This window comes from Chiloscyllium plagiosum, unplaced genomic scaffold, assembly GCF_037043375.1.
Source record: "Chiloscyllium plagiosum isolate Xiang-an unplaced genomic scaffold, Cpla_swu_hap1 HiC_scaffold_16, whole genome shotgun sequence".
NCBI classification, from domain to species: domain Eukaryota; kingdom Metazoa; phylum Chordata; class Chondrichthyes; order Orectolobiformes; family Hemiscylliidae; genus Chiloscyllium; species Chiloscyllium plagiosum.
Genome location: NW_028270154.1, coordinates 88,164,286 through 88,189,591, shown reverse-complemented (window position 1 = coordinate 88,189,591; position 25,306 = coordinate 88,164,286). Strand labels below are relative to the sequence as shown.

The window sequence follows — 25,306 nt, the reverse complement described above, 5'->3', positions numbered from 1 at the left end:
TGGATAAGAAGGTCTCTAGTTGCAAAAATTATCCCCTCCCCTTCAGCCTGATCCACAAAAAGCAAAGATACTCTATTATAAGTTCCTATGGGTTGGACAAGGAGTGAATGTTTCGAGAAGATCAGTTGCTCGGGGACGAGTTGGTTTTGCATTGCTAAATCTCACTCTTGCCTTTACCCTGGATTAGATTTGTACCCCGTCAAACTTGTGAGCTCCCACTTGCCCACGAAGGTGAGCAATGGAACATCTGTTTATCAGGTAGCTTGAACCGTACCCCATGGCTGTTACAACACTATTCAGGTCTCTCTGACAACTGTAGGGAGTTACAGTGCAGGGAGTCCAGTCACCATTCAATCATAAGGGATTTTGATTTACTTTAAACCTGAATTCTCACCTTCACATTTGAGTGTTAACTAGTATTTTGCCCAAATAATCATTTTTTACCTCCAGTTTTGAAGTTGTCTGGCCCTATTCCCCAATAGGGCCAGACTATTTCAAACACTTGACAACCACTGATGAAGGAGCTAGTGCTTCCAAATAAACCTGTTGGACTATAACCTGGTGTTGTGGAATTTCTAACCCTGTCCATCTCAGTAGATGGAGTCAGAATTGAGCCTGGGGTTTTGCATGTCCAGTGACTGTGTATAGGTCAGTGAATGTCTAGTACCCTTCCTTTCTAGTGAGGACTCTGTCGAGCTGTGTTAGTGGAGGAGGTGGCCAGGCTGTGCCTACTAAGACCAGCAAGCATTTCCAGATCTCTCTGCATGATGCCTGAGTGCGATTTCATTCACCGCACGGTTACCCTTTCCAGGTTAGCACCTCAAACTGTGATACGCATGGTGCTTTCCAATTGAAGTTTGTAAGCACCTCTGAACATTTTCAAAAAAAAGTACACGTGAATATAGCAAAGCATTGAATTGACTGCTCTTTGTATTCTCAAAACGCCAAGCAATTTTTAAACTTAAGCCTTTAATTAGTAGGTTAATAAAAAAAAAATAGTCAGTTTCCTTCTCTTTAGGGGCATTGATTGGTCACCGGGCTATGGCTATCACCTCGTCCTGTATTTTTGTGCAAGTGCGTTTCATTCACAGCCAACCCCAGAGAGTGCAGGAGCAAGTCCTGAGGAAGGATCACCAGACCCAAAAAGTTGACTCTAATTTCTCTCCACAGATGCTGTCAGACCTGCTGCTTTTGTCAGTGGATCTTTAATTATTCTCTCATGGGATGTGGGCATCACTGGCTGGGCCCAGCATTTATTGCCCGTCCCTAGCGGGTCTTGGGAAGGTGGTGGTGAGCTGCCTTCTTGAGCCACTGCAGCTTATGTGGGGAAGACCCATAGTGCTGCTAGGGAGGGAATTCCAGGATTTTGACCCAGTGACACTGAAGGAACGGTGATATATTTCCAAGTCAGGATGGTGAGTGGCTTGGAGGGGAACTTGAAGGTGGTGGTGTTCCCATCTATCTGCTGCCCTTGTCCTTCTCAATGTAAATGGTCATGGGTTTGGAAGCTGCTGTCTGAGGAGCTTTGGTGAATTTCTGCAGTGCATCTTGTAGATTTTAAACTCTGCTGCTACTGAGCAACACATCCAGGCATGTGGGGAGTATTCAATCACACACTGTTGTCGATGGTGGACAGGCTTTAGGAAATCAAGAGATGAGTTACTTGCTGCAGTATTCATAGCCTCTGTCCCGCTCTTGTAGCCACTGTATATATATAGCGACCCAGCTGAGTTTCTGGGCAATGGAATCGCCATTGAAAGCCGAGGGGCAGTGGTTAGCTTGTATCTTATTGGGGATGGTCATTGTCTGGCATTCGTGTGGCGTGAATGTTATTTGTAGAACATAACAGCTGCATCCTGTCCTCATCTGTAATCTCACGTATTACATTTAGCATAAATGATCGTCAGTAGTGTTGAATAGCAGTATCCTGCCCTCACAAGGGAGTGCTGGACCAATTGCAGTACTCCCTCTGCTTCCCCAGCTGAGGTGAACATATTCAGGGTCTCAGACCTTTTAACTTACTGAATGAACTTACTGATTAGCTTCACTTTCAAGAACGACTTGGTAACCCTCTTCAAAGTACAGTTTCAGAGAACACAGCTGACAGTCTTTGTGGGTGGTCACCTACTGGACATTGGCCCAATTGTTCTAATGGGTGAAAAATCAAAGAACTGGGAATGGTGGAAATCAGAAACAGAATCAGAAATTGCTGGAAAAACTCAGCAGGTGTGGCAGCATGGTTTAATGCACTGGATCCAAAATGTTAACTCTGCTTTCTCTCCACAGATGCTGCTGAGTTTTTCAGCAATTTCTGATTTGCTTTAATCAGCAGTGTATGTTGGGAATAGAACTCTGTAAAAACGGAGAACTATAAAATGCTATGAAGTGTTGGTTCACTTAACTTACTTTTCCAATTCCAGTGTTAGTGTAGTTTGGTGGTAGTGAGCAATGGGATTTATGTGCTGAGATTTCTCAGGAGCTCATTGGGACGCAGTTATTTTAATGACGGAAAGCCTGTATGCCAGTAAATATTTATAATGAACAGCACATGTATGATGGGGTGTTGCTGAGTCCAAGCTAGGTCAAAGAGCTTTCTAAGTAATTATTTCGCTTCTAAGTAATGTGAAATTTCATCAAGTACTATTTGGACAGCTGAGATAAAAATAAACCTTTTCTGTTAGCGTTGTTGGATTTTATAGAATATAGTGTGGAAGCAGGCCATTCAGCCCATTGATTACATGCTGAACCTCTGATGAGCATCCCACCCAGACCCATCCCCTACTACCCTATCTTTGTAACCCTGCATCTCCCATGGCTAACCCACCCAGCCTGCACATCTCTGGACACAATGGGCAATTTCCCATAGCCAATCCACCCTAACCTGCACATCTTTGGACTGTGGGAGGAAACCGGAGGAAACCCTCACAGACGTGGTGAGAATGTACAAACTCCACACAGACAGTCGCCCGAGGCTGGAATTGAACCCGGGGCCCTGGCACTAGGAGGCAGCAGTGCTAACCACTGAGCTACCCCATATTGCCCCTGAGTGGAACAGTGAAAATTGAGGTTAATACAGACACTTGCCTTCCAGAATAGCAGTGTTGTATCATTGTGAATGCAAGAGTGTATGCCAAAAGTTGGATGCTAATAATCTGTATTACACCTGAGTCAGTTGTACCCTCTAGCCTTTTTGAGGCTGGGATTCAGGTTTATGCACTGGGTCCTCCCACATGCTCGGTAGCAGGTAGAAAGTGAGGACTGCAGATGGTGGAGGACCAGAGTTGAAAAATGTGGTGCTGGAAAAACACAGCAGGCCAGGTAGCATCCGAGGAGCAGGAGAGTCAATGTTTTGGGCATAATCCTTCATTAGGAAGAAGGGCTTCTGCCCGAAATGTCGATTCTGGCCTGCTGTGTTTTTCCAGCACCACATTTTTCAACAAAAGCAGGTAGAGAGTAGCAATCAAGTGGAACCCTGGCAGATTCCTTTCTCCCTATACCCAAAACCACTGCAACATCTCAGCTGCTGGCATGCCTGAGACCAGCACACTGTCATTTCCCATAAAGCCATGTGGGACTCTGATAGGAATATATGACCACAATGTTACACATGTACTTTCCCTTCCTCACTGCCATTTCCTGTTGACCAGAAGGAGCCTTTGGCAGCCAGTCAGGTGAGTAGCTGTTTCCTATTTTCTCTCCTATTTAGTTTCTGTACATTATGGCATCCTGAATCTCTGTCTGCTTCCTATTCCCAAAGTGTCCCCAGTGTTTTGTAAAAGTGTGTGCAATAGACTCAAGATGGTTTGCTCAGGGTTAAGGTGCTATATAAATGGAGCTATTTGTTATTGAATATTGTTAGCATAAAAATCTCAGTCCATGAAGCCTGTCTCATGAATCCACACAAAATAGCTTGGCTATAATTTATCAGATGGAGTTTTGTAAACTTTCTGTGCCACAGTTTGTCTATTTTCTAATGTCATGGAATAGCCATGTAGAATACAGGCTCCAAAGATTAAGTGTTATCCCAATATGCTTTGGCTGCAACACCACAGTAACGTCTTGTTTAAATCATGAGGGTTGCCAGAAATTACTGAGGATATACATTCCAGCATTATCTACAGTTTCAAAACCCTTACTTGGGTCCAAATTGAAATTCTCTGCACAGCCTAGTTTGAGTTGAGGGGGTGAGGTGAGGGCAAGTGAATTCCACTCATCCCAAGTCTAGACTTTAATGCCACCATCTTCAATAGGGTTGCTTGTTCAGCAACTAGGGGCCTTGTGCCTGACATGTTTAAACAGCAACTCCTTGCCTGTAAACACAAAATTCCTAAAGTGTGCAACACAGAGCCTTTTAAAACTGCTGACTTGGTTTTCCTGAACCAGTGGGCAAGGATCGTGCAGCTAAAAACCAGGAAAACCCTTGAATCCTTTTGTCCTTCAGCATTGTAGCTCTGGGCAACGTTCCCACACTTTAGCCTCTCAATGACACTGCGTTTCAGAGCAGCCCTCTGCCCTCCCAGTAGGTAGTTTAATTGGAGTGTGCTGATAAATGGTTCCTTAGCAGCAGGGAAGGGACAGCCCGAAACAATGCAGCGGTTGGTCCAATAAAAAATGGATACAGGGCTTGCTCTTTGTTGAGGGACATGAAGAGGCTGACTGTATAATTTATTGGGAATGGCACTTGCACCATGTCATTCTTAATGCTGAGAATCCATCATGATTCCTCACTAATGAGTGCGGATTTATGGCTTCCTCTGAGGTTTTATCTTCCTGGAAAGTTGATGTGTTTTTTCCACTTGTGTCCTTATTGCCCGGCCACTTATTGTCTTTGATTTTTCTGCATATGTGGCAAGATTTGCCTTTACAGCTAACATTGAGGGAGCTGGTTTAACGATAACCTCCGTGGCAAATGTAGATCAATTCTGACCCATGGGTTGTGGTTGAGGGTTGGGAAGTGAAGGTGTTTGGAGGAATTGGGGCAAGTGGAATACAATCTTTTTGTAATGCTGCAGCCATACCCAGGTAGGAGACTTCTCTTTGCCATACACTGGGCTCAGCTCTAGCTTAAAGGGCTCATGCATGGGAATCATCTACTGTCTGTAAAATTCCACCTTTACACTCATTTTTACTTTCTTTTTAATATTAACATTGGAGCAAAATGTGTACTTATCATCCTTCCTCCAAAAAAATTCAATTTTTCAATAGTATTTGGGGCTGTAGGCTTCTCCCTCTGTCTCCCTCTCATACATATATATTTGGGGCTATTGTAGATGTAAGTCATTTGTGCTCTGTATCATATCCACACAGACATACATATTCCTTTAAGATTTTGCGTGCACCATTGTCACTCAGTCAGGGGTGTCAGAGATGGCTCTGCTCACAGCTCAACTCCTCATCAACCAAGTGTCAGAAGATTTGTTTAATCTTTGTCCACTCTGTTTTGTATTATTTTATGTAAACGTAGCCCCACCAACTGCCTTTCAAACAGACTAGGAACGTCACTGAAGGAATCATTTATGTAGCTTTATTCACAGCCTTTAAGCCTGAAAATAGAACCAATAAAGTCATTTTGAAGTGTATTGATTTCCTCCCCCCCCCCCACTTCCCATCGCTTTGGCGACTGAACTCCGCCAATGAGCCCCTACATTTCAATCCCAGAGACTTTGGCGGTGGGGGTGGGCATTGAGATCCCTTTTCTTCCCACCTGCCCATGTATACTGCATATTAACATATGTAAGTCTCTGCATTTCAGAGTGGTTCATTGTGTGTGAAATACCTTATGCTTTCTGAAGCACCTGATGATCAGGGAACAATGGAAGCATAAGTCTTTACCCCATCATAAAATTGGACAATGTCTGAAATGCTCATTGGCAGAAGGCAGGTACAGCAGAATGCAAGGAGAGTGAGAGAAACTGCATTAATGCTTCTCTTATCAGAATCCAGCACTTCTGGATATTGACTGAGGTCTGGATCAGAATTCCTTGTGTTTCCTGCCATGGCCACATGGAGTTGTGTTGCTTTAATTTTTTTGAAATCATTCACGAGGGCCTCGCTGACTAGGCTAGCATCTATTGCCCATCCAGGAGGGAGTTAAAAGTCAACCATGTAGCTGTGGGTCTGGGGTCACATTTAGACCAGATTAGGTAAGGATGGCAATTTCCTTCCCTAAATGACCCAGATGAGATTTTCCGATAATCAACAATGGATTCATGGCCATTATTAGATTTTTATTGAACTCAGATTCCGCCATCTGCTGTGGCAGGATTTGAACCCAAGTCCCCAGTACATTAGCTGGTCTCTGAATTAATATTGTGGCGATAATACCACTGGGCCATCTCTTCCCGTACTGCAGTGCAGATAGTACAAGGTGCTGGGTCCCAGTAATACAATGCACTTTCATGGGATGGAGGAAAGTTTGAAGGAAGAAAGGAAATTTACCTGACACTGCTGCTCATCTTCTATCTCCTTCTCATCCAAGTGGCTGCCCCAGGCCTTATCTGCTGATGTTATCACCTCTTCATTCTGCACAGCATGATCCCATGGGTGAAATGACTATTACAGTGGTATAGTTCTATAGCACCATCCAGTGGTAGGCACTGACTACTACAGTTATCTACTTGTTCAGATTATACTCTCTTCTGCATTACTGCTCAAGATTGGACTTCAGTAATATTTCCATCTCTGAGGAAATCTTCCTATTGACCTATAGCTTGCATGGGCTTCAGACAACCAAATAATGAACAGCAAGATGACATCTTGTATATAACGAGTATATTGTTTGAGCTTCCTATTATCAAAATGTAGCATTTACATGAGTTGCCCTCCAACAGGAAAGGTGCAAAGAGTGTGTGTCTGTGTGGGTATGTTGGTGTGAGTGTGTGTGTATGTATGAGAGAGAGAGAGAGAGAAAAGAAATAATGCTACAGGAACAGAATGGCTCACCAAGTCTGGCCTGCATGCTTTCAGTTTCTGTTCTGCAAGGCGCTGCCTCTGTTTCAAAGCTAAATCCTCTTTCAGCATTATCTACCATACAGTTTATAATAAGTGTCTGCTGTAGAAGTGCACAGTGTATGGAGTCCCAGCTGAGCCTGCTCTTGTTAGAAATCCTTCATTGTTTGCCCTTTGTGTAGCTGCAATGCAGCTTATTGAGAAGTCGCTCCCCGATGGATGTGTCTGTCGTGGTGTGGACCGAGAGGTCACCATCTCGATCCCTGGCCACTGCTGAATTCATTGATTTTCAGCAGGGCTAATGAGTGCACTTCAGATCCTGGGCTGAGCAGAGGGCTGAGAAATGTGAAATAGTCGAAATTTCTCCTGATGCTCAAGAAACACCCTCCTGGGAATACACGTGTGGATGTTGAATGAGAATGGCATTGGGTTAAACTGTGATATCACAGAAGTACAGATAGTTCACACTTCAGATTGGGGGGAGCAACCAGAAGTGCCTCTGACACTGCACCCAGCAATGGTTCTCCCTATTTCTCCACCCTGCGTGAATGTGATAGTGGGAGGGAGGGTGCTGTTGGGTGTAGGAGCTTGAGGGAGAGTCACCATGACCAGAGGGTGAATCCTTCATCACTGTTCAAATTTGCATCTCTTACTCCATAATCAATATTATTACAGTTGCTTTACATTCCACATTTTAACAGGGTTCCACTCCACTGGGTCAGTGCATCATGTAATGTAGCGTTTGCTGCCATTCTGTTGTACATTTGCACTCCGCACTCTATTTCCAAGGAGGGCTTTCACTTTGTTTTTGTTCGGTTGCAGAGGAGAAACCTGAGCAGTCCTGCATGCCTTGAACCGAAGGGGAGAGAGCCCCTGAAGGACCAGTCTCCTGCCCCCATCCCGGACACCGCAGGCTTCAAACTGGACTCCGTTTGTCCAACAACAAACAGCCAGATTGAAACATTGAGTGAAAGTGACGAAGAGGAAGATCCCAAGAGTGACTGTGATAGCACAGAAGCCATCCTGTTCCAACGTTCCTGCGAGGATCTGGATTTGGAAATGATTGAGGAAAACTGAACTCTCTCAATTAAGAAAAATATCAGGACTTTTTTTAAAAATCCCATCAGAACACGCCTTAAAATGCATCTCGTGCACAACGTACAAGAGACGCATGAACTGTTCTCCCCACCAAATTTTGTCTTTACACTACTTTCCTAGTTGCACAGGTTTTTTTTGTGGTGATCATGTTGACTACAATCTATGAGCCTAAGGTAGTGGGGTGAAGAGATGAAGTTGCTCCCCCTCTTTCCCCTCCTGCTCATGAAATGATGAACTGTTTCACCTTCACTACAGTCCATCATTTGCTGAGGCCCATGTGCATATTGTGCATCAGCAGTAACCACCACCCCGGCATCTTCCAGGGACCAGTTGAGGGTGAGAACCAAGTGGTGCCTTTGGACATTAATGAAAGGGAGAACTGACGAGCAGAAACAGAGGGGCCTTGACTCTGCAATCTTGCAGTATTCAGGGGCCCCTTGTTTTCAATTTCACATTATTTACATAATGCCATGATTAATAGGATGGTTGGCTTCTCTCTTTCCCCTCTGTACCCCTCCCTTCCTGTCTCTGGGATGGGGGTGGGGTGGGAGGGTCGTGGTGGTGGAGGGGAGTGGAAAAAAGCAAAAAAAAAGTTGAGCACTGTACCTGAGCCATTTGATGACTTCTGAAAGGTTGAGTGCTCTCTCTCTCTGTCTGTCTGTCTCTCTCTCTTTCTCTCTGTCTCTCTCTCTCTCTGTCTCTCTGTCGTGCTCTCTGTCGCGCTCCACCCCAGCCAACTTGCCCATCCCTTCTCCCCTCGTTTGGGAATGAAGCTGCTGCACAGGATAGTTTTATATTTTGTGTGCCTAGCTGACAAAGCCAGTAGAGGTGAAGCAATTGCCCATGTACCTGCCGCCTGGATCTCAGCTCAATAAAGGGTGGAACTGTTAGTGGAGGGGGTTGGGGTGGGTCAGCCGAGGAGAGACCAGGAGGAGCAAACCAGACTAGTACAGCCAATTGAGTTCACCGATGATCTGGTGGGTTCATAGTGATTGTGTGAGACAATGTCTTGTTTTGTTACCTTGTGTAGACTGTATTTGAAGAGGCTATATTTTTGTTGTATTCTAGGCCTTGCACCAAATTTCTGAACCAAGATCAAAGATTCGCAACTTTCTGTCGATTTTCCTTGGTCCTCTTGAAGGGTTCTTAGCATTTCTAATAAATTTAATCAAAGATTGTGATAATATAACGACCACCCTCTCTTTATTCATTGCCTTATAAATAAAAGCAGAAACTTTTTTTGAATAGTTTGTGTGTTTGTGTTTAAATTTGATTCCAGTGTTTGAATCACTCAGGCAGCACCAAGGCCAGGCAGCTGAGAGTTCCGCGCTTGTTCACAGTCTGTATCGAGTTAGCCAGGCATTGTAATTGGGCTCAGTACCTCACGTCAGCGAGCAGGAGAGAAGGGCTGCAATGGTACAGCCCCAATGGTCTGAACGAAGCTGTGAGGTATGGAATGGATCATAGTCAGTTGGGATCCATCTGAAATCAGATATTCTGCAGATCCCCTTTGATCCAAAAATATACTTTATTCATAAAGTTTGTGAAACATTGCAAAATATTTTAACTCAATCTGCTGGAAGTGTGGAAAGTTAAACCTTTCATTTGTCCCATTGTGAGGTTCCCCAGTACAATTCCAATATTCTCGATGTTCACAATTATACGTTCCTCGTCGAATGTACAGCCTGAGATATCCCGCAGACAATCCTTACAAGACCTGGGCACAAATAGTAGTGAGGGGTGGGCAGAGTACAAACCTTTGAGAGAGAAGTTGGGGTGGGGGGATGCTGGTGGGGAGGGGCGGTGTTGGGGAGATGGAGAACGGAAAAAGATGAGCTCTAACGTCAGAGCACCTTGCCACTTACTAAGCAATTAGCAAGGCCAGTCTTTAGTCCATTTTCATGTTTCAAAGAGGAATTGGGATGCTATGTTGCAGCTTTACGGGACATCAGTGAGGCCACTTTTGGCGTTCAATTCTGGTCTCCCTCCTATAGGAAGGATGTTGTAAAACTTGAAAGGGTTCAGAAAAGATTTCCAAGGAATGTTGCCAGGGTTTGAGGTACCGTTGGGCCTATTTTCCCTGCAATGTTAGAGGCTGAGGGGTGACCTTATGGAGATTTATAAAATCATGCGAGAAATGGATTGGGTGAATAGCCAAGGTCTTTTCCCCAGGGTGGGGAAGTCCAAAATGTGAGGGCAAAGGTTTAAGGTGAAAGGGGAAAGATTTAAAAGGAATCTAAGGGGCACAGTTTTCACACAGGGTATGGAATGAGCTGCCAGAGAAACTGGTGGCGGTTGGTACAAAAGGCATTTGGATGGGTACTTGAAAAGGAAGGGTTTAGAGGGATATGGGCCAAGTGCTGGGAGATTTAGATTCCCTACAGTGTGGAAACAGGCCCTTCGGCCCAACCAGTCCACAGCGACCCTCCGAAGAGTAACCCGCCCAGACCCATTTCCCTTTGACGAATACACCTAACACTATGGGCAATTTAGCATGGCCAATTCACCTGACCTGCACATCTTTGGACTGTGGGAGGAAACCGGAGCACCCGGAGGAAACCCACGCAGATACAGGGAGAATGTGCAAACTCCACACAGACAGTCACCCGAGGCTGGAATCGAACCTGGGACCCTGGTGCTGTGAGGCAGCAGTGCTAACCACGGTGCTGCCCCAATGGCACTGGATTAGTTTAGGATATCTGGTCGGAATGGACGAGTTAGACCGAAGGGCCTGTTTCCGTGCTGTACATCTCTATGACTCTGTAGCTGGAATTCTAGAACAAAGTAGGCCTGTTGCTCCTTACTAGATCTGAGCATTCATGGGAAACTTTAAACTGCAGCAGTTCGAAAAATAAAACATTCTTGCTCTTCTTTATTTGATCTTTACTGACCGCCAGGGTTTGGCCATTTGAAGCAGTTCCTGATGTGGTGGGGGCTGTTACTGGGACGTCATTAAAGGGTCAGAAGATTGAAATGATGCCTCGGTCAAATGTTACCACTTACGTCCAATAGTAACGAGGAAAAAAATCAGTATTTTTAATGAGACTGTCTAGGAAAGCAGGGTTTCAGCTGAAGCTACTTTGCAGTAATTGGTCTGCGGTCCAGAAATTTGAATTGCCTGAGTGTTAATCCAGTGTGTCTTCGGTCCCAATTGTGCTTTTCAACTGAGCTGATTTTTTTGGAGTCCTCCTTCCACCAGCCTGTTGGTTGACAATGGGATATAGCAGAAGGTACTCTGTTCACTGCACTCAACCATCCTGTCTCACAGTTTGGGCCTAAGTACTGGTGAGCTAATCGGTTGTCAGAGGCTTTGCAGCTGAGCCCTGTTGTTCAGTATTCTGTGTGCTCTCCAAAGGTTTTACAGGTGAACAGAAACGGTGTGTTCTGTGGTTGGAGAGGCAGCTTCCCCCTCCTACCCTCTCAGCTTTTCAGGTTGTGCGACCTGACGGTGAGTAACAAGTTCAAATAGTGACCCAGTCTGTCTCGCCCTGCTACACTACCACAACACAGAGACAAGAATGAACAATGTACTTGTACTAATATAACCATCCAACAAAACACAATCTGCCTCATTCTCCTTGAGACTGTGAATGTTAATCATTATAGCTGCAGATTTATGCTTAAAAACATTAATCCTTCCTTAGTAAATTACTGTGTCCTGTGCTTTGCTAAATGGTGAAATAATAATGTCATTAACTTGCCAGGTTGAAGTTTTTTTATTAGTTTTATTTTGGAATAAAATTAATTGCCTTCAAATATTTCTTACCTGTGATGGGATGGTGTATTTCACTTGCACGTGCTGATGGGAGCACGCACTCCTTTGCAGGATATTTTGTCACTCTTCAGGGATTGGGAGTGCCACATTTCGGAGAGATGTGCTGCTGATTTAGTTTTGAATTTGGACCCTCTGCACGATTGAATGGGTAAAGGGTAATGAGGCCTGTAAATCTAAGATTGAGCTTGGCTTGATCTTGAAACAGATGTATGACTGTGAATGACAGTACGACCATCGTAACAGCCCTTTGGCCCAACAGCTCTACACCAGTGTTTATCCTCCACGTGAGCAGACCGCATCATTATACCCTTCTACTCTTTCCACCTGCTTTTAGAATCCTCTGTTCAGTTCTAGTCTCTCTGCTCCAGGAAAGATATTGTGAAACTTGAAAGGGTTCTGAAAAGATGTATAAGGATGTTGCCAGGGTTGGAGGGTTTGAGCTAAAGGGAGAGGCTGAATAGGCTGGAGCTGTTTTCCCTGGAGGCTGAGGGGTGACCTTATAGAGATTTATAAAATCATGAGAGATACGGATAGAGTGAACAGCCAAGGTCTTTTTCCCAGGGTAAGGTAATCCAAAACTAGACAGCATAGGTTTAAGGTGGGAGGTGAGTGATGTAAAAGGGACCTAAGGGGCAACTACTTTCACAGAGAGGGTGGTACATGTAATAAAAGAGCTGCCAGTGGAAGTGGTGGAGGCTGGTACAATTACAACGTTTAAAAGGCATCTGGATGGGTATATGAATAGGAAGGGTTTGGCAGGATATGGGCCAAATGCTGGCAAATGTGACTAGATTTATTTAAAATATCCAGTTGGAATGGGCGAGTTGGACCAAAGGGTGCGTTTCTGTGCTGTACATCTCTGTGACTATGGTCAGCATAGGTGAGGTGGACCGAAGGATCTGTTTCTGTGCTGTACATCTCTATGACTATGGTCAGCATAGGTGAGGTGGACCGAAGGATCTGTTTCTGTGCTGTACATCTCTGTGACTATGGTCAGCATAGGTGAGGTGGACCGAAGGATCTGTTTCTGTGCTGTACATCTCTGTGACTATGGTCAGCATAGGTGAGGTGGATCGAAGGATCTGTTTCTGTGCTGTACATCTCTGTGACTATGGTCAGCATAGGTGAGGTGGACCGAAGGATCTGTTTCTGTGCTGTACATCTCTGTGACTATGGTCAGCATAGGTGAGGTGGACCGAAGGATCTGTTTCTGTGCTGTACATCTCTATGACTATGGTCAGCATAGGTGAGGTGGACCGAAGGATCTGTTTCTGTGCTGTACATCTCTATGACTATGGTCAGCATCGGTGAGGTGGACCGAAGGATCTGTTTCTGTGCTGTACATCTCTATGACTATGGTCAGCATAGGTGAGGTGGACCGAAGGATCTGTTTCTGTGCTGTACATCTCTATGACTATGGTCAGCATAGATGAGGTGGACCGAAGGATCTGTTTCTGTGCTGTACATCTCTGTGACTGTAAGCTTGTACAGCTTCTCTGTGAATGCTTCAATCATATTCATCACGATTACTCTCTGGTAGAGAGTTCCACGCATTCTCTCTGGGTTAATGAAATTTCTCCTGACCTCCCAGTTGGTTTTATTAGTGCCTGTTATGTAATTATGGACCCTAGTTCTGGTCTTGTCTGCAAAAGACAACATCTCTATCCAGCACATGAATAATCTTGAAGACCTGTAGCCTATACAGGTCATCCCTCAGTCTTCTGTAGAGAAAATTACCTCAACTTGTTAAATCCTTTGTAATGTGTCTTCTTTGCACCTTCTGCGGTTCGTATTTCCTCTTCATAATATGGAGAGCAGAGTTATTTTACAGCATAAGTGTGGTTTGGCCAAAGTCTACACAATTTGAATAACTTCCGTGCTTTCCAGTTCCATTTTGCTAGAAATATGGCCTGTGGTGTGATTCCTTCTTTGTGACCTTTAGTGATCTGGGTAGTTTTTATTCTATCTCTTTCAGATGTGTAATTTTTAAAGACTACTTGGCTGCTTTGGTCTTCCTACCAAACTATTATTCGTCAGTAGTTATTTATATTGAAGTTCGTTTGCCAATTGCACATCAGTTTTCCCTTTTTGTTTGCATCTCAGGACATTTTGTCACAGCCTTCCTCTGTATTAGCTACATCCAGATTTGCTGACAGGTACAAATTTTGAAACTTAATTCCTGATAGCCAAATCCATTTTTTTTTTGTAAATGGTAAGCAAGAATGATCCCAGCAGTCAACGTCACTTCCCACTACTGCAGTCACTACTTTTCATCCTCTGCTCTGTCTAATCTGTTTCACAGCTCAACTTGCTATCCATTAAGCTCCCTTTTCCCGGGCTGGCACATTTTCTGGCTAACAGTTTTGAGTTTCACCCCCACTGTAAAACCAGCTGAGCCCCTCAACTAGACTCAAGCTGGTAAGTCATTCCTGGGTAAGACAGCATGGTTGCTCAGTGGTTAGCACTGTTGCTTCACAGCACCAGGGTCCCAGGTTTGATCCTAGCCTCGGGCAACTGTCTCTGTGGAGTTTGCGCATTCTCCCCGTGTCTATGTGGGTTTCCTCCGGATGCTCCAGTTTCCTCCCACAGTCCAAAGATGTGCAGGTCAGGGTGGGTTGGCCATGCTAAATTGCCCCGTCGTGTCCAGGGATGTGCTGGGTTAACCGTGGGAATGCAGGGTTACAGGGATGAGATAGGGTAGTGGGAGCCTGGGTGGGATCCTCTTGGGTGGGTCAGTATGGAGCTGTTGGGCTGAATGGCCTGCTTCCACACTGTCAGGATTCTATGATTATATTTAATAAAATTCCTAATAACCATAGATTTTTGCAAAAAGAATGACATTTATATAGCACCTTTCATGATCTTACGATATCCCAAAGTGCCTCTCAGTCAGTGAAGAATGTAGTTGGCTGTTGTTATATTGGTGCTGAAAATGTATTGCTGGAAAAGCGCAGCAGGTCAGGCAGCATCCAAGGAGCAGGGCTTCCTGAAGAAGGGCTCATGCCCGAAACGTCGATTCTCCTGCTCCGTGGATGCTGCCTGACCTGCTGCGCTTTTCCAGCAACACATTCTCCGCTCTGATCTCCAGCATCTGCAGACCTCACTTTCTCCTAGTTGTTATATTGGTGCCTCTTTTGATTAGGTTCCAATCTGTAACTCTCTCTCAGCTATTCATTATTCTAATATAAACCATATGTACCGTTCAAAATAGATTGCATCCTGTAACCTGGTCCAAGGTAATTGGCTGGAGAGAATACTCTTGATTCCTGGGAATGCCTTGTGTACATTTGGATGTATGTGCTTTCCAGTATTGATTCATTTCCCTCCCTCTCTGACACTTCATTGATGAGACTAACAGGAGCTTCTCCACATTGCTGTCTGACAAGGAAACTGAGAGAGGGAGCCTACAATCTACATCCCTTCAAAGAAAGTAGGCCTTAAACCTTTCAAAAGCCCCTTTTCAGAGGGATTCTGGGATCAATTCCAAATTGCCTAGTGCAGCGTAGCCCATGACAGGGTGTACACTTGTTCTGTTCTGAGCAGATGTTGGTCCTTGCTGTGCCTCATATAAGGTTGCTAAAGACAAAGCCCTCCCCTTCAGATTATCCCAGAAACTGGGCTGGACAGTGCAGCATCTTCTCCCACTGCCACACAGCTTGGTTGGCATCATTAACATGCGTGGGAAGTCGTAAGCCAAGTGCTTCTCCAAATGACATTCCAGGGAGCTGGGCTTAAGCTGCAGGAAAAATTAACTCCTGCGACCCATCAGGCACCAGGAAAACAGGTAGTTCCTGGAGCTCGAGTATTAACAGTCATTTGAGCTAACCTAATCAGCCAGTATTAAAATACTGGCTTTGAGTGCAATTCCAGGCTCTTGAAGAGAAAGACAGGTCATATGGGTCTGTCTGTCAGAGTTCCTTGTTTTTCGGAGGATTTTTAAAATATGATTTTATGTCTTAAGGCTAAACATTCCCAGGTTTATCCTCTGCTGCATTCTGTGTCTAAATTCATGCTTTGTGTCACTGGGAGTACCTTAGCTCCTGAGCCTGTCCCTTTGCACCTCGGATAGTCTTTAACGAATAGGAGGCAAGTAGTGAAAATGAGTTAGAACTGATTTGATATTAGTACAGCTGGTCTTGGAGGTAATACCGTTCCTTGGTTACCATCTGTTTATAACATTGTAATACAGCCCCACAGGAAGCACACATAGTTTGTTTTGTAACAAAAACAAGTTTTGCTGGAAAAGCTCAGTGGGTCTGGCAGCATCTGTGAAGAGAGAGATCAGAGTTAACATTTCATGTCCAGTGACCCATCCTCCGAACTGAGGAAGGTGATGCCAGACCTGCTGAGCTTTTCCAGCAACTTCTGTTTTTGTTTCAGATTTCCAGTTCTGACAGTTCTGTCAGATTTTATATTTTGTCCTATCCTTTTTCTCCATTTTCTTTATTTATAATGGTAGTTTATTCAGCAGGGTACCATTATTCAGCAGGGTACCATTATTTATAATGGTAGTTTCCCTTGCAAGAACAATCCAAAGCTTAAGAGTGCTTCATTTTCCTTCTGTGAAGCTTTTCGGTGAGTTTTCAGTTCTGTCGCTGTTGAACATTATCACAATTTTGCCTTTGCACGAGGATTGCCACTAGGTTGGTGTGTACATGACAAGGGATGTTAGCTGTGGCTGGTGGTATTCTTGTACCTTGAACCTGAAGATAGGTGAGTTCAAATCCCTTTTCAATATTGACATTTCAGTCCAGTAGTGAGGGAATGCAGTTACCATCTGTCTGACTTGCTGATGAGCCAAAGTGAGTTGTGTTTGGCCTCTTTTCTAAAGAAAACTAACAGTCTGGTATATTAGTCACCTCATCCAACCCCAAAGGGCAGACAGTCTTGTTCACAGAGTCATACAGTACGGAAACAGACCCTTCGGTCCAACCAGTCCATGCCGACTCTAATCCCAAACTGAACTAGTCCGGCCTGCCTGCACTCAGCCCATATCCCTCCAAGCCTTTCCTACTCATGAATTTAAACAAACATCTTTTAAACTTTGTAACGGTGCCCACATCTCATCAGGAAGTTTATTCCACGTGCAAACCACTCTGTGCAAAAAACAAAAAAAAATTGTTTCTCCTTTCACCTTAAAAATATGCCCCTTCATCTTGAAATCCCCCACCCTAGGGAAAAGACAGTTGCCATTCACCTTATCCATGCCCCCTCATGACCTTAATAACCTCTATAAGGTCACCTCTCAATTTCCACTGAACAAAGTCCCAGCCTACCCAGCCTTTCCTTATAACTCAAGCCGTCTGTTCCTGGCAACATCCTGGCAAATCTTGTCCGATTCAATTTCTTTGCCCAAATTGATTGCCACATTTCCTGCTGTTTAAGAGTGCTCCGTTATCCGTAAAGGACTTCAGGATGTTGTGAAGCATGCTATGTGCTGTAAATGCAAAACTATTACTGAGTCTGACGTTCATAACCTAGACAGTAACTGGGATGGGTTAATAAAAACAGAAATGCTCAACATCTGAATTGAGAAACAGAATTAACATTTCGAGTAAGTATTAGTTTATTATTCGTTCACAGGTTGTGGGTGTCGCTGGCTAGGCCATCATTTGTTGCCCACCCAAGAGGGTAGTTAAATTCAACCCCATTGCTGTGGGTCTGGAGTCACATGTAGGCCAGACCAGGTAAGGATGGCAGTTTCCTTCCCTGAAGGGCATTAGTGAATTTTGCGGTTTGTTTCCCCTGACAATCGACAACAGTTCATGATCATCATTACATTCCTAATTTCAGATTCTTATTGAAGTCAAATTCCACCATGTGCTGTGTCAGGATTTGAACCCAGCTCCTCAGAAGATTACCGAGTCTCTTGGATTAATATTCCAGTGAAAATGCCACTAGGCCAGTGCATCCCTTTCAGTGTATTTATTTCTGATTTCTGGCATCCACAGCACTTAGCTTTTAAATCAGGGCCTGATTGTTGCAACTGGTCACAATAGAGTTAGAGAAAATTAGTCTAAGATGTTTCCATTCCAGGGTTTACAGTCACAGGGAAGAAATACTCTGTCTGTAACTAAATAGGACATTTCAGCCTTCATCTGAGATGTTTGCTGACCAGAAGGTTACAAGTTACCAATATTAACTACCACACTGACTGTTACCACACTGACTGTAAGTGATACAGGAGAGAAATGGAATTTCCTTTTGAATGAACCGCTCAATTCGCAACTAATTTTGTCCAACAAAGCTGGGGTACCTTGATCAGAAGATCAACTGGACAATCCATATAAACATAGTGGCTACAAGAGCAGGCCAGAGGCTAGGAGTCCTGCAGAAAGTAACTCACCTCCTGACTCCCCAAAGCCTGTCCACCATTGACAAGCAAAATATTCCCCACTTGCCCGGGATGGGAGCAGCTCCAACAACGCTCCAGCTTGACACCATCCGGGACACAGCAACCCACTTGATTGGCACCACATCCACTCCCTCCACCGCCGATGCTCAGGAGCAGCAGTGTGTATCAGCTACAAGATGCACTGTAGAAGTTCACCAAAGATCCACAGACAGCACCTTCCAAACCCACGACCACTTCCATCTAAAAAGACAAAGGCAGCAGATACACTGGAACACCACCCCCCTGCAAATCCCTCATCCAGCCACTCCCCATCCTGACTTGGAAATATATCGCCGTGCCTTCACTGTCGCTGGGTCAAAATCCTGGAATTCCCTTCCCCAGGGCATTGTGGGTCAACCCACAGCACATGGACTGCAGCGGTTCAAGAAGGCAGCTCACCCCCACCTTCTCAAGGGGCAACTAGGGACGGGCAATAAATGCTGGGCCCAGCCCACATCCCACAAGTGAATTAAAACAAAATCCCTGAATTCTAACTCCCACTATCTTCCCTTTACCATATCTCTTTCATAATTTAATGAAATGCCAACCACACAATAACAAATCTCTGGGAGGAATCTTATAAGTGCAAACATGCCTTGGGGTTCAGCTATCAGTTGTGAATGAGTTGAGTAGTCTGCGGCTGTGCCCTATTGAAAGACATGAAGTCAACAAGCCAAATAAGCCGCCTTCATTCCAGACTTAATGTCCTTAATTTGTTTTATTGCTTGGGCAAGCATTGGCAAGTCCAGCGCTGGGTGTTAGACACTGTATGCTAGGGACCGTATCCACTGTGAGTAATAAACTGATGTCATTGCTATCCCACTCGCTGCAACTCTCATGTAGATATACAGGGAGGTCTCGCATTTCTGACTATCGAGTCACCTTATCTCCTCTTGAGAAAGTCAGGGGATGCTGTGATAGCTTCAGTTGTCATTGAGGGGCTGAATTTTGATTCAGCGATTATTTTCAAAAGAGCTGGCAGTGAGGGATTGTCTGCTGGGTTTGGGTGAAAGAACAAGAGAGTGAGACTTTAACAACATGCCCTCTAAAGGACAGGCATGGGCTCAGCGGGCTGAATGGCCTTCCATGCTGTAGACTCAGAGTTAACTCAAAATGAGGTCCCGAAGAACTGCGGACGCTGTACATCAGGAACAAAGGAACTCTGAGGAAGGTTCACTCCACCCAAAATGTTAGCTCTGATTTCTCTCCACGGATGCTTGCCAGACCTGCTGAGCTTTTCCAGCAATTGCTGTTTGCGTAACTCAAACTGAGCCCTTATTGTTTTTTCATTCCCTGATTAAGTGGTAGAGGATCAGCAGAGATATCTGCTGTTGGTTGTCATCTTGTGATTCTATTAGCGTGTCAGCTGAATGCAAGGACAAGCCTGCCTTGTAAGGATTTTTTTTGGATTGATTTTGTGGGTTATGGGCATTGCTGGCTCTCCTGTATTTATCGCCCATCCTAAATTGCCCTTGACAGAGACTGCCCCACCCCCTCATCCAAAGTGAAGATACTGAGCCATTAAGAGGTGAGATTGGCGGCGGTATGATCAGATCAGAGCCTCTAAGGAAAGAGGAGAAACATACTGAAAAGGCACTGACAGCAACTAACAGAATAGGAGCACGTGGTAAACTGAAGGGGTAGGGTAGCACGGTGGCTCAGTGGTTAGCACTGCTGCCTCACAGCGTCGGGGACCCAGGTTTAATTCCACCCTCTGACGACTGTCTGACTGTGTGGAGTTTGCACATTCTCCCAGTGTCTGCGTGGGTTTTCTCCCACAATCCAAAGATGAGCAGGTTAGGGTGGATTGGCCATGGGAAATGCAGAGTGAAAGGGAAGGGGTGTGAGATGCTCTATATAGAGTCGATGTAGACCTGATGGGTTGAATGGCCTGCTTTCACACTGTCAGGATTCTATGAAAATGCTTAAAAGTTGGGAAACTTTGCAACAAAGATATATGCCACTGGTCTCACATATGGACAGTATTTCCATGGTTCAACTGACAGGAAATATTACAGGAATTGTCTGTAAAGTTCAGCGTTATTTATGGTCATTGTTCAGTTGTGGACAACACAACCTAATAAGAACATTTCTGAGCCAGGAATGACGTACGTTTCTCGTGCAGAGTCCCGTGCAACCACTGTTAGTGTTCAACAGCCCTCGCCTACCGTGATGTAAGTGTCGTATTAATATAACCAGAATAGAGAGTCAAAAAGGAATCCTGATGTAAGGCTTATGCCCGAAGCGTCGACTTTCCTGCCCCTCGGATGCTGCCTGACCGGCTGTGCTTTTCCAACACCACACGTTTCGACTCTGACTCTCCAGCATCTGTGGTCCTCACTTTCTCCCAGTTGAGAGAGGCCCAGGTATAATCACAAACCCACTGTAAGAGGTATGTGGAACTGGGAGCTTTTACTCTGGGTGCTGCTGTAAGTTATTATTTATTACCTGGGGAGCGGTTCAGTTCACAGGATGACTAGTTTGCAGTGTAAAGTGATGCCACCTGCATGGGTTCGATTCCCACACCAGCTGACACTATCACAAAGATTTCACCTTCTCACCTCTCGCTTGAGGTGTGGTGATCCTCAGCTTAAACCACCACCAGTCATCTCCCTCACCCTCTCCCTCTCCCTCATGAGAGAGAAGCCTTCTGGGACTATGGTGCCTTGACCTATATATTATCAACATTGGCTTGGTTTAGTTCCATGTGATATATTTTATGTGCTATTGTTTCTGAGTTGTATTTTTACTCATGTTTGGTTACTTATTGTAAACTTGCCAAATAGTCACTGCAATGGATTGAGATATCTCTGATCCACCCAATTCTCTCAATCTTTCTACATATCTACCAATCTCCTTGAAGTATCCTGATAGTGTTGAGGCAGGAATCCCATTTCTACTCAAGTGAGGCTGGGCTCTTTAGGTATCTGAAACATGCAGGGTACAGTAACCACTGACTTGCATAAGTTTTAAATACTTTGAAGCTGAATCATTGCCAGCTCCCAGGAATGTGTTCGATGTTTTTCAAAGCCAACTCACAGTAAATCATCTCGGGTACCCTTTGATGTGAGAAGGTTGTTTGATTGGGTACAGTTGTAATCAACATATTGAAGGGACAACTCTGGAAATCCAGGAGTTGAGTAAACTGTCCTCGGAAAGTCCAGCCGTTTTGCAGAGCAAACTCTAGTTCCAATGTGAACCATGGTTGGACATTCAGTGAGGTTGCTGCATAAATGGCTGGTTTTGCATTTAAAATATTCTTGAACATTTGCCTTTTGACCCGGTGTTTAATATTAAATACAATTTACCTGTTTTTGATTCTGTTACAAAGGCTGTGCACCTCATTTATACCCATTGCATTTCAGCGATATTATTCATCAAATGTCACTCTTTATTCGAAATGGAAAGAAGTCTTTTAAAAAAAAAAAGAGGTAGCTCGCTTTCGTGAGTTGCAGCCTGAAACTCAGAAGTAGTATTGATTTCCTGGGATTTCCATATGGAGTCATAGAGTCCCACAGCATGGAAACAAACCACTCGTCCTACCTGCCTACGCTTGGGCAATATCCCTCCAAACGGCTCCCATTCATATACTTATCCAAATTTGTTTTAAACATTGTAACTGTACCTACATCCACCACTTTCTCATCTATTAAACCAAATGGTTATGCTAATTTAAACACATGCACAGATTAAATGTCAAAATCGTGTAACCTTACAATTAAGGGATCTCAGCATAATTTACCACATTGGTAATTCAAACATTTAAGTTTCCAAATAAATTTCTTAAAATTGTTCCTCCTTGCTCTTTGAGCACTCAGCCCATCAGTGTCACTGCCGTGCTGCTAAGCTGAATTGTTCATGAGTAAACAGCAAGTATAATGATGATTTGCACTGAAATTAGTTCTAAGCATTGAGAACTCAGTCAAATATTCAATTATTGTTAAATAAAAACTGAAAGAATTGCAGATGCTGTAAATCAGAAACAAAAACAGAGATTGTTGGAAAAGCTCAGCTGGTCTGACAGCATCTGTGGAGAGAAATCACAATTAGTGTCGAATTGACCTGAAATGTTAACCATGGATTCTCTCCATGGATGTTGCCAGACCTTTTGAGCTTTTCCAACAATCTCTACTTTTGCTTCAAAAAATATTAAATAGTCTTAATAATGTCTCTTGATTGTTTCCTCTGATTCTAGGGGTATCAGTGAGCCAGCCCTGTTGCATTTATTACTTTTATTACACGTTTACTTGAGTCTTGAGCACCATCAGACCTGAATGTCCAGCTAGTTGGCCTGTTTCCTGGGAGTTTCCACCCCTTCTATCTCAGATGCAAAGCATTTCCACAGAGACCGGCAGTCCAGTCACCAATTTCCATATCTGAGTGTGAAGAGAGAGTGTCAGTGGGCTCTGTGACTGTGCAAGCCAACACTACTAGCCCTGAGTAGGAGCAAATTACTACCAATGCTGGAATCTGCACTGACAGCAAAAAATGCTGGTGATCACAGTGAGGCAGCATTGCTACCGTGCCGTCTCAACTGCTGCCACAGAGAAAGCGCCATAACAATGCTGTTTGGAAATTAGCTGCAGGGCAGAGGCCTGGTCAGTATTTGAAGCTGTTGTCCAGACAGATGGAAATATTGCCACAGACTGCACTGCTTGGTGAAGTTCAGGGACTCTGGTACGTAGGAATGTTCGGAGGAAAACAGATTTGGGCTAGTAATGAAAGCAAAAAGTGCCAGAAATTACAGTGGGGCAGACAGCATCCATGGTGAGAGCGCAAGCTAACGTTTCAACTCTAGATGACTCTTCATCAGAAGAGTCAACATTAGCTTGCTCCCTCGCCATGGATGCTGTCTGCCCCACTGTAATTTCCGGCACTTTTTGCTTTCATTACTAGCCCGAATCTGTTTTCCTCCGAACATTCCTACGTACCAGAGTCCCTGAACTTCACCAAGCAGTGCAGTCTGTGGCAATATTTCCATCTGTCTGGACAACAGCTTCAAATACTGACCAGGCCTCTGCCCTGCAGCTAATTTCCAAACAGCATTGTTATGGCGCTTTCTCTGTGGCAGCAGTTGAGACGGCACGGTAGCAATGCTGCCTCACAGCGCCAGGGATCCCGGTCCGATTCCAACCTCGGGCAACTGTCTGTGTGGAGTTTGCACATTCTCCCCGTGTCTGCGTGGGTTTCCTCCGGGTGCTCCGGTTTCCCCCTACAGTCCAAAAACGTGCAGGTTAGGCTGGATTGGCCCATGCTGAATTGCCTGTAGTGTTCAGGGATGTATAGCTTGGGTACATTAATCAGAGTAATAGGGGAATGGGTCTGGGTGGGATACTCTTCAGAGGATTGGTGTGGCCTGGCTGGGCTGAAGGGCCTGTTTCCACACTGTAGGGATTCTATTCTATGATAGTTATTCCTGGCCCACGAGCACCCTCCCATCTTGGGCATGGCGTTCCCGTGGAGATTTGGCATTCTTGCAATTCTGTCCTGAAAAGAGCAAGGTGAAAAGTCTCAGGGGGTGTGTCTCTGTTTCTCTCCTGCCCAACCAGGAGTTTGCGTCATCAGCATCTCCCCACCCCACACCCCCACCCTGTGACCAGCCAGCCCTGGTCAACATTGACTGCAAAGCATTGTGTGACCTCCTGACAGCAACTTGAGCACCAACAAGGACTTCCTGAGGTGAAGTGTTTGGGCTGGGTTAATGAGGTGTAGCCTGCAGTCGCTCGGTGGAGCAATGTGGGTGTCAGGGAGATGGGTCAGTCTGTGTCTCCTGTCCTCCATGGGGCCGTACATCCTGACTGAAACTTACCAGTGCAGCACAGCTGGAGATTACAGCATGAGATACCGTTTCCCCCTTGGCTCATCAACTCCCCTGCCTAAACTCTCATTCCTCTTGGTGCACTCCCTACAAGATGACAAAGCAGCAGCTGATAGAACCCACAGGACAGTCAGGAGGAGACAATGAGGGCTGCAGATGCTGGAGAATGTGGTGCTGGAAAAGCACAGCAGGTCAGGCAGCATCCGAGGAGCAGGAGAATCGACATTTCGGGCCAGAGCCCTTCATCAGGATTGTGGGGAGGGGGTATGCCTGAAATGTCGACTCTCCTGCTCCTCGGATGCTGCCTGACCGGCTGTGCTTTTCCAGCAACGCAGTCTTCGCAAGAGAATGGTCAGCTTTTGTCGGGAAGAGAATTCATTTTTAAAATGCCAAGAAGATGTGTATGAGTTGTTTGAGAAAACCATGAGCTCAGCAATGAAATCCCAGGCCAGCCTCCCCCCCCCACCCCCACCACCGTCCCCGGTTCTCCCCGTGTTTGCTGCCATCACAAACACTCGCTCAGCAAAGGCATTCACCGACTGAAAGTGAAGTGCGATGACAGCAGGATGTTTATAGAAATGTTTCTGCCTCTCTTCAGAAAACCCAACAGGAAAACTGCTTTGCAAAAAAAAACACAAAGCTGCGAAGAGCTGGGAAGTCCCAGTTTATTTTTTAATACTTTCATGAGATTATGGGCATCATTAGCAAGTTCAGCATTTCTTGTCCATGCTTTGGAGTGTCGTACACAGGATGCTTCAGAGTGTTAGAACCCTACACTGTGGGAGCAAGCCACTCAGCCCACACTCACCCTCTGAAGGCCTCCCATTCAGACCCACCCTATCCCCATAACCCACCTAGCCTGCACATCCTTGGATTGTGGGAGGAAACCGGAGCACCCGGAGGAAACCCACGCAGACACAGGGAGAATGTGCAAACTCCACACAGACAGTCACCCAAGGCTGGAATCAAACCCGTGTCCCTGGCGCTGTGAGGCAGCAGTGCTCACCACTGAGCCAGCATACTGGCCAGTCTATTCCTTTTCTTACACCTCCTTCTTAAGGGCTACCCTGAAGGAATGGCCAATGTCAGTACTGTACGTGAAAATGACTTAGAAACACCAAAATAGTACACTTGAAAATAAAAGTAAATGAAGTAATGAAGGCTGGTGTTTTATACAGACAGAAGGGAATGCTGGAGGAACATGGGCACGGAGAGTAAGGGAAAGGGAGAACCCTATGACTGTGCAGCTCATTATTGTTGAGTAAATACCTCA

General features: G+C 45.0%; 1 protein-coding gene across 3 annotated transcripts in view; it reads left to right on the top strand.

Annotated features, from left to right (window-relative positions):
• Positions 1 to 25,306, top strand: part of fam53c (family with sequence similarity 53 member C) — a 216,512-nt gene that overhangs the window by 135,669 nt on the left and 55,537 nt on the right. For 2 of the 3 annotated variants that reach the window (XM_043704079.2, XM_043704081.2), the window contains one exon: positions 7,771 to 9,291. The exons of the other annotated variant lie outside the window; for it this stretch is intronic. In XM_043704079.2, coding sequence (XP_043560014.1) covers positions 7,771 to 8,025 — 255 coding nt within the window. In that variant the 3' untranslated portion in view covers positions 8,026 to 9,291. Of the gene's footprint in view, positions 1 to 7,770; positions 9,292 to 25,306 lie in introns of those variants that run through there. 3 annotated transcript variants of the gene reach the window in all.